The sequence below is a fragment of the Abramis brama genome (genome assembly GCF_963993115.1).
Source record: "Abramis brama genome assembly, chromosome: 19".
In the NCBI taxonomy this organism is placed as follows: Eukaryota; Metazoa; Chordata; class Actinopteri; order Cypriniformes; family Leuciscidae; genus Abramis; species Abramis brama.
The window spans coordinates 16,568,991-16,578,772 of NC_139981.1; the positions used below are offsets into that span (position 1 = coordinate 16,568,991).

The 9,782-nt window shown below is 36.5% G+C and overlaps 2 protein-coding genes across 3 annotated transcripts; both read left to right on the forward strand.

Moving 5' to 3' along the window:
* Positions 1 to 724: 724 nt before the first annotated feature.
* Positions 725 to 3,986, forward strand: qrfpra (pyroglutamylated RFamide peptide receptor a; the record flags this gene model as incomplete). Its single annotated transcript, XM_084093649.1, has 6 exons — positions 725 to 1,244; positions 1,628 to 1,786; positions 1,877 to 1,938; positions 2,810 to 3,045; positions 3,212 to 3,309; positions 3,610 to 3,986. The coding sequence occupies exons 1-6, from the start codon at positions 905 to 907 to the stop codon at positions 3,984 to 3,986; spliced, it is 1,272 nt and encodes a 423-aa protein (XP_083949775.1). The 5' UTR covers positions 725 to 904.
* A 1,282-nt stretch (positions 3,987 to 5,268) lies between these two features.
* On the forward strand, positions 5,269 to 8,183 carry rps24 (ribosomal protein S24). 2 transcript variants are annotated; one of them, XM_084092582.1, is made up of 6 exons: positions 5,269 to 5,330; positions 5,970 to 6,035; positions 6,133 to 6,342; positions 6,954 to 7,067; positions 7,613 to 7,645; positions 8,106 to 8,183. In XM_084092582.1, the coding sequence occupies exons 1-5, from the start codon at positions 5,328 to 5,330 to the stop codon at positions 7,616 to 7,618; spliced, it is 399 nt and encodes a 132-aa protein (XP_083948708.1). In that variant the 5' UTR covers positions 5,269 to 5,327; the 3' UTR covers positions 7,619 to 7,645; positions 8,106 to 8,183. The 2 variants fall into 2 exon arrangements, with proteins under 2 accessions (XP_083948708.1, XP_083948709.1); XM_084092583.1 differs by lacking the exon at positions 7,613 to 7,645.
* The last annotated feature ends 1,599 nt before the right edge of the window (positions 8,184 to 9,782 follow it).

Consider the following 9,782-nt stretch of genomic DNA (forward strand, 5'->3'; position numbering starts at 1 on the left):
AGACTAGGCTAGCTATCGATAACGTTACACTGACACAACTTAAGTTAATGCTCTGAATTCGCAGCTAATATCAAATCCATAACTTTTTGATCAAGTTAAAATTTCCAAATAATCCCAGTACCTTTTAATATCATCCGATAACTAATTCAATGCCGATTTGTTGCTTTGCCCACTTACCACTTCAAGACCATCTGTAAATCATTGCCAGCTCAACGTGCGAGACGAGTGAGTTGCTTGAACATACACAGCAAAGATTCTAGAGCGCTACGCGCGTAGCGTTGATATACACAGACACCATATTAGGAAAAAGGGGCGGGCTGATGCTGACCGATTTATTACACATCCAGAAGAATACATTTGTGTCGTTATAGGCTCTGGTATATTATGGAGCATAATAGGAATAAAGTTGTGACAAGCACGTGCCCCCTCACTTTGAATGGGCATGACGCCACTGATCACATCTAGGCTAATAATAATAATAATATTCTAATATTCTAATCTAATATTCTCACATCTAATATTTATTCGTTCTTTTAATTGTAATAGCTAAATCTGCCTTCTGCAAAGGTGAAACACGTAAAAAAAGAGGGGGGAAAAGTAAAAGTATGTGATGTCCTTCGGATTCCACTGAGCAAATGACTGTCTCACTCTCCACACTCAGTGAGCTTACCTATAGAAAGTCTATGACGCTCATAAATCAACTCACTATGTTTTGAGACTCACAGCCGGCGTGTCGCATGAAATAAACCACACCAAGGGATTTGGGAGCTGCTACTTATGTCCTAGTCCTAGTGAAGAGACACGAAATAGAAGCAGAGCAGAACTGACTAACAGTCTGCTCTTTGTAGAACTTTGATTTCTTTCGGCCCATTTAAAAAAAAAGAAAAAAAGAAAAAAAAGCTTAATGGGGGATATGAATATTACTCCCGAAGTGTTGGAGCAACTACTACAATTATACAATCTTACTCGTCGGGAGTTTATTGATACGTACCAGATTCAGCCGTTGGTTTACATCCCTGAGTTACCGGCCAGCGCCAAAACAACGTTTGTTATTGTTTACACGATGATTTTTCTCCTGGCTCTCATTGGCAATAGTCTGGTTGTCTATATTGTCTTAATAAAGCGCGGGATCCAGACTGCCACAAATATTTTCATCTGCTCTCTAGCCGTCAGCGACCTTCTGATATCTTTCTTCTGCATCCCGTTCACTCTGCTGCAGAACATCTCCTCTGAGTGGTTTGGGGGTGAGTGTCATTTCGAAATAATTTGTATTAGTCTATAAAACAAAGTTTGTAAGGATGTATGCAGATGTGAATTTGTAGCCTAGTATGTTGTTTTGCTCGCTGTTGACAATATCTGTTTCATTCCAGCGAATTGGGTTACTGTAAGCTTTAGCTGATTATAAGGGTTCAATTCGTCTTAAATGACAAAAATGAGAAAATTTCTAAACCTCATTTAAAACACACATGCCAAGTTCTTCCAAATAATCTTTGATTAAATGTTGTTTCATCATTTAGAAAAAAATAAAATTTTCTACAAATGTTTTGATTGAAGGTAATAAAAGATTTTTGCCTAAGCTAAAGATTGTTTTAGGAATTTAACTCTTTAAACATGTACATGTTTGTAGGTGTGTTGGTGTGCAAAACAGTCCCCTTCGTTCAGACCACTGCTATTGTGACTGGGATTCTCACTATGACCTGCATCGCTGCGGAGAGGTACCAGGGGATTGTACACCCTCTGAAAATCAAAAGACAGTGCACCCCACAAAGAGCATACCGAATGCTTGGTATGTAGATTTGTTTTTGCAGTATTTGAATGCATACATTGCATTACAAATCTAATAAAGCATCTCAATGGTGTTTTCTTTCTGTGTTAGTGGTTGTCTGGATTGCAGCCATGGTGATTGGATCCCCAATGCTCTTTGTTCAACAACTAGAGGTAGCCTACTGCTCAGATTTTTTTTTTTTTTTGGGGGCTAAAAAAATCCATTCCATTACCTTCAACATCCCAGCCAGCTTGTTCAAACATTAGCATTCAGGCACTGCATAGATGTACTGTGATTTCTGATGGTGTATTACCATTACAAACTTGAGGATTTCCCCAGGGTTTAGCTTGTTAAAGGTTCTCAGATGCCTTCTGGTCCAATTAAGGAAAAAAGTATATACAATGGTGGTCAAGAGTTTGGAATAATTAACATATTTTTAATTTGTAGGTGTGTTTACCTTCTTTTAAGGTTCTTTTAAGTTCTTTTAACTTTAATTAAAAAAGTTAGTCATAACTTTTAATTCAACAAGGACTCATAAAGTGACAGTAAATACATTTATAATGTTACAAAAAAATATATTTCAAATACCAAAAGTCATAAAAAAATATATAACAGTTTCCACAAAATATTAATCAGCAAAAACAACATTGATAATAATAAGAACCACTATTATTAATATGGCACCTACAGTATAATAATTGATATTAATTGAGCACCAAATCAGCATATTAGAATGTTTTCTGAAGGATCATGTGACACTAAAGACTGATGCTGAAAATACAGCTTTGCCATCACAGGAATAAATTAAAATATATAATAATAGTTCACAGTATTATTTGTTCAAATAAATTCAGCTTGGTGAGCATAAGAAACTTTAATAAGAAACATTATTTCAAAAACAGATCTTAATTATTCCAAACTTTTGACCACCACTGTATATTGTAGACTATTCACATAATAACATCAGTCCATTTCATATGTCACGGCTACATTTATAATGGTTTTCATAGTCTACTTTGTTATTTCAAATCCCTCTGTGTACAGGTGAAATATGACTTTCTGTATGATCTCCATCATGTATGCTGTCAGGAGCGCTGGAGCTCGAGCGCCCACAGGAAGGAGTATGCCACCTTCATTCTAGTGTTCCTCTTCCTCCTGCCACTTGCGGCCATGCTGATACTCTACACCAGAATTGGTATTGAGCTTTGGATTCGCAAACAAGTTGGGGACTCCTCAGTTCTCAATGCCATGAACCAAAGGGAGGTTAGCAAAATGTCCAGGTAATCTTTTTTACCTTATCAGCACATGCTGTATATGACTGCCTCTGATCTAAATGACTATTGCTTGTTTTATAATGTTTTCTTTTTATAATTGACTAAATATTTAAGTGCTGCTAATGATTACGATCAGACACTCATTATGCAATCCTCCCTCTTAATGCAACAGAAAGAAGCGAAGGGCCATCAAGATGATGGTCACCATTGTTGTGCTGTTTACTGTCTGCTGGGCACCTTTCCATACAGTTCATATGCTGTATGAGTACAGTAAGAACATCAAAGTGTCTAGCAAAATATCTGGTAACACTTTATTTTATAGTGTCCTTGTTACATATGTACTTACAATAGTGATAAGAGTAAATTATGCATAATTACATGCAACTAACCCTCAACCAAATCCTAATCCTATAGTAAGTACATGCACTTAATTAATATTACTCAGTACTTAAATCTATAATTACACTGTAACAATGACACCATAAAATAAAGTGTAACCAAATATCTGTGCACATTACAGTCTCAAAGTGTGTCTTCTTTCAAATTTCAGCTTCGCTTTCTTGTTTCCAGGTTACCTGAACAAGAAGTATGATGACATCACAATCAATATGATTATTGCTGTCACACAGGCCATAGGCTTTTCAAATTCTTTCAACAATCCTATTATCTACGCTTTCATGAATGAGAACTTCCAGAAGAACTGCATGTCCACTCTGTCCCTTTGCATTAGGAGGTCCAGTCACCGTGTAGATGTGAAGGACAAATCGAAAGTAACTTATTGTAAGTCTGCCAGACAGGATGAAGACATCTCTGTCATGCCCAGAAATGAATATATATTTGAGCAGGTGCAATCTGCAAGATCAAACATGCGAACATCTTTGTCATCTCTGGAGGAGAGAATTTATGTTGAGAGCAATAGAATGCATGCAAGATGTGTTAGAGACTGATATATAATCTAACGGTTATCTATTATTTTGTAATATAAATTCATTCCTCTGATTTTCTGCTCAAGAATATTTTCTTTTTATTATCAATGTTGAAAATGGTTGTGCAGCTTCATATTTTTGTTGAAATTGATCAAATGTTTTCAGGATTATTTGATGAATAGAAAGATCAAAAGAACAGCATTTATTTGAAAAATAAAAATCTTTGGAAACAATATAAATGTATTTACTGTTACTTTTGATCAATTTAATGTGTCCTTGCTGAATAAAAGTATTCATTTCTAAAAAAAATCTAATTAAAAAAACTTTTCAAAAAGTCCAAACCTTTGAAAGGTAGTGTATAAGCATAATATAATATAACAGAGGCATAATATAACAATGTTTCCAACACAATAACAGACTCTTTGAAAATGACTCAGACATTTGAAAATGTTTTGTCTTTGCTGTGTAATAAAATGTAGTGTCTGCAAGTCCACTCATAAGATTTCTGCTTATGGCAAGGGCAGATGGCCAGTCCATCACAGGGCTCTCTCACACACACAGGTCATTTTAACTCTCCAATTCACCTAACTGTATGTCCTTGAACTGTGGGGGACTGTAGGCTACCTGGAGGAAACATGCAAAAACTTCACACAGAAAGGCCTTGTGGCCTAATTAATAATTATATATTATTAATTATTATATAATTATATAAAATAATTATATATTATTATTATATAATTATTATTAATATATATGTAATTATTAAATTATTAATAATAAATAATATGCTAATTATTATCTCAGATACACCGTATTGATCTCCTTGTGTCAGCTTGGTTTGTCAGTCATTGTCAACTTGAGTAATTGTTATAGTGAGTAACAAAATTAAATTAATCCTTTATCTTGAGGTCCGATGTCATTTAATGGTGAGCGACTGACACCTAGCTGTTGAAAATCGAAAATTCATAATATCAATGAATTAGATTACTAGTGATTACTACTCGTTGTTTAATAAAACGTTTAGAAATTTTAACATCTTATTTGTCAGTTAGTAATGTGACAACTTAGTTCAGATAACTAGAACAATTTCATTTAAAGCAGTCGTGAAATGATAACTATGAATTTGTTGGTGTGATGTTAATTAAATATCCCAAAAAGAACACTTTTTTTCACTTTCACATATCACTTTCAGTCTTATATTTATTAGAAAAATTATTTAAACATTTTTTGAATACAAATTTGATTTGGTATCGCTTTTCAGTCAGGCAGTACCTCATTATACTATTCCACCGCTCCGGCATAATCTCGGGCACCTACAGGTCCTTCTTCCTTTTCCTCGTCCCTGAGCGAGCCGACGCCAAGATGGTGAGTCGACTGTGAACAAATGATTAGGAAATCTGACTTAATCTTCTCCATCCAACAATATTATAATGTCACTGCGAGCGTGAAGCACACTACGGATATATAATAATAAATTGACAGTTTCATTTAACAGATATAATGTGTACAGATATGTATTTGGTAGACCGTAAGATGATGGTGTCTCGGTTCTTACCATCGTGCTACTGTTAAACAGTGGCTAGCAGCGTTAAAATGTTACATTGTTGTCATAAACCTGTATCCGTAAACCTGAAATTAGATAGATTTCAGTTGGGCTCAAAACTAAATACTGGGTCCAGACAAGCTAATGAAGCTAAAGCGCTAACCATGGTTTCACGCTAATAAATTGCAAGTGTCTTGTACTGCACAGCGTTAGTCTAACGTACATCTATACAAGATGCTCACGTTTAATTTTTAATAATACTAATAGATGCTATTGGTTTTTTAACTATAAATTACTGTTAAGTAACTCTTCTGAGTAAGATAAGCGGCTAACATGTAGTATTAATTCTGCTCTTTGAAAAGTGCTTTCCTGCTAGTTTATCATCAAGCCACCTCAATATTTCAACAGAAAGTATCTAGATAGAATTTTAATCGAGTTCTAACAAATGTCTCTCTTTGCAGAACGACACAGTCACTGTCAGGACCAGAAAGTTTATGACAAACCGGCTGCTTCAGAGAAAGCAAATGGTAAATTAGTGGCAAATTTTGTATGCTGGCTTATTGTGATTTAGTGTGGATTTTTAGAATGCGTTTGCTCATTCATTCTTTACTCTTATTGTTTCAGGTTGTCGATGTCCTGCATCCAGGCAAAGCAACAGTCCCTAAAACCGAGATCAGGGAGAAGCTTGCAAAAATGTACAAAACCACCCCAGATGTGGTCTTCGTCTTCGGCTTCAAAACTCAGTTTGGTGGTGGCAAGACAACAGGTTTTGGCATGATCTACGACTCTTTGGACTACGCCAAGAAAAATGAGCCCAAATACAGGCTGCAAAGGGTACGCCACTGACTGGTTCTTGTAGGGCTGCACGATTAATCAAAATAAAATCTTAGTGTGATTATTAAGCCGTAAAGGCTGCAATTTAATTCAATGTATGCACTACCTCTACTTTGAGTTTGGGTCTCATATAATGTGCATTTGGGAATATATCTTCCCAAACTTGTAATGAGAAGCGCTTTGTAACCTAGCTGATTTCAAGGACTTTTTGCGTGTCTTTGCGAAAATAATAGCTTGATTTTTATTTTAAAAATTTAAGACCGATAAATATTGTAACTTTGACTCTTGTACTGATTATTTTATTTTTCTTAAACTTATTTTAGTGAATATAAGAGTAATATTTCATGTGCTTTAATTTAATAGTAATTTTGTAGTTATGTAGTAACAATGTTTGGCCAAAAATTAAGTCCTTTCAAACAAGCACAGCAAACTTTTTAAAAATTGCATTTTAAATTGATTATTTTCCTCACATCATGCAACCCTTGATGCTTGCTTGCTTGCAACAAGTGGATGGAGTTTCTTACAGCACTGGTAGTTAGTCTACTTTGCTGCTTTATTTAGAGTTAGCTTGAAAATCAAACATTTAAGGTTGTTTTATCTTTTCTACTCAGCATGGCCTTTATGAGAAGAAAAAGACATCCAGAAAACAGCGCAAGGAACGCAAGAACAGAATGAAGAAAGTTAGAGGAATCAAGAAAGCCTCTGTTGGTGCTTCTGGCAAGAAGGTAAGGTTCAGTTTTGCTTTATCAGTTCCTGTTTAGGCTTCCGAGCACTTTTGTTTCTTCTGCCCGTGATAGATGTTTTTGTCGTCACTGTCTCGGTCATAATATGTAACTTGTCATCTTTCCTCCATTATCAAATCTACATCTGGACTGTAGAAGGTAAACACTTTCACAAGTAGACTAACTGTCGTGGAAGGAGAGTCTGGAGTGATCTGAAAAGTTGACTCCAGACATTTAGCTACTATGTTGATGGCTAATGCTATTGACCAGTATGTGGTAGAAAACAATAGGCCATAGTCCCCCATAAGTAGTGAAAGTAGTGTAGTCACTAATAGTGAAGTGCTGGAATATTTAGTAATCTGTAGAACAAGCTATATTGTAATTGCTCTCTGAAAACTATTTGCAAATTCATGCGACAATCTGTTTTCTGGGGCGTAGCATGAAAGTCTGCATTTCAGAGAACATTTCTAGACATTTCTAGTGTTAGTTGAAAGTTCTGACTTTTGTCCGATCTTTTGCTCTCTTTTGCCTCCCTCGGATGTTTACAGAAGTGAAAGACTTGAGGTTTCAGGAGAAGGAAGGTAGAGTGGCAATCGGCATGGTGTGCTGATGTGATCCACTTTTACCAGTTACTTGAAGTGCTCTGCATGTTCAATCCTAATGCCTCACCCCACTTGCAGATATTTAAAAGATCCTGTGTCTCTAACCTGGATACAAATATCTATTTTAATTTATGTACTTTGAATTGTTCCAGTCAGCCTATTTGGCTATAAGTCGCTACTAATTTGTAGCATGCTGTGTGTGGTTAGCATTCACTCATTTGAGGTTAACTAGCCACTTGACTGCATGTCTGCAAGTGTGACCGTATCCCCTGGAGTATTCAGAAACAACCTGTCCCTGTTATACTCGCCCTTGAAGTGAGCATTTGTCATTGATAGATGTGATATTTAGGGATTTTGTATAGGTATTTTGTGTGTAGTAGTTTAAGACTGGAATGTTTTATATAAATCTCACTGTAATGCCTTTTCTCTCCTCTTACAGTAAGACCTTCAGGGAAGACCATCTGCCTGAAAATGTTCTTGTACATTGTCAACAAATAAATTCTTTAAAAAAAGTGAATCCTGATGTCTTTGAGTGCTGGATTTTGGTGTTTTGGCTTAAAGAGACCCCCTGTGTTGAAAATCAAGTTTAATGTTTTTTTGTCTGTGGTGTTTTTAATGTGCTTTAAGAAAACCATGTGGAAATTCATGAGTCAACACCTGAGTATTTTCTCCTTAAAACTGCAGTGAAAAAAGTAAAAAAAATATGGTTTGAAATCACTGGCGTTTTTTGCGTCACAAACTACCTTGTAACCAATCACGTCAACGTGCCGGTGGGCTTTAGCATATCATTAACTGCTGTGAATCAGGGGAGTCTCAAGAGAAGCCAGGTTATCCCGGAATATTTTTCTGTCGGGTGAATTATGTATTATGTATATGTTGTGATGAACTACCTTTCTCCACTGACACTGGTTGATGTTCAAAGTGTTTCTGTGCAGATTTTTACAAGGCAGCTGTCTGACTGAGATTGCGAAAGGTAACATGGTTTGTGTAACATTAGAATTAGCACATTATTAGCTGTTTGATAAAGTAGTTAAGCGAAAGGATAATCATTATCTGTCTGACGTAAGGAGCGATACCATTGTGCAGCATTTATTACAGTAACTTGAGTAAAGATGACAGTGGATCTCTGAGCTGGTGAAGGTGGGGTTAATTTGCATATTAATGGGTCTGTGTATACTAAATGAACCATGCAGGCATGAAAACTCCTCACCTTTCGGCGAAATTCGCCGTTTTAAAACCTAAAAGGGTCACCTACGTGATTTGTGCAGATCCGATGAGAAAATATTTATATGGGGGGGGGGGGGGGGGGGTGTCGAGGTCGAGGCCAGCATTTATCCCCTATAAAGTTACCATAAACTTCGCAGCTTTAAAAAACAATCATCATTCCTAATGCTGAAACATGACAGCCAATACGAGTCAAGAGTAACGTTAGGGCAGAAATGTTTTCAAAGTCTTTTACACCGCGAGTCTGACAACTGGACACACTGCCGAACAAAGAACCGCACGTCGGAAAGCAAGCCTGAGGTAAGTTAGCTTACAATGTTAACTGTCCTGTCAGATACAGACAGCGATGTTGCCAATGTCATTATTTTTAATTTTGACATAGAAGTGGGCGAGATAATATCGCGAGCGGGCGCGGGCGCCGTGAACGCTGAGCGAGCAGGAACAGTGCAGTGTTATTCATTGCGCGGCTCGCGAGCCTCATGTGGCTCGCCAAGCTTTAATTTGTGGCTCGCATGGCGATAAATAATACGGTGATATGATGCATTCACTAGAGATATTTCATAAAAACATTAATAACAAGTAGGGCTTTAACATAACCCGTTAAAAACTCAAAATGTCAGCTCTATTACAAATAATTTCGATCGGATTGAAAGGGGTGGTTTATCGAGAGAACATGAAAAAACTTGATCGATTGAAAACCGAAACTGAAAGGACGACGTATGACGCGCTGAACGAGCTGTTCTCCTGATGAATAACATGTCATATAAATGAGTATCCTTTCATTCTATAATTCTCCTTTCACTCAGCATCTGTGAAGTGAAGCAGGACAACGGCCCACCAGTCCTTGTTTCAGATTATCATTCAGACGACTGGTTTGGGGCATTTTTAATGC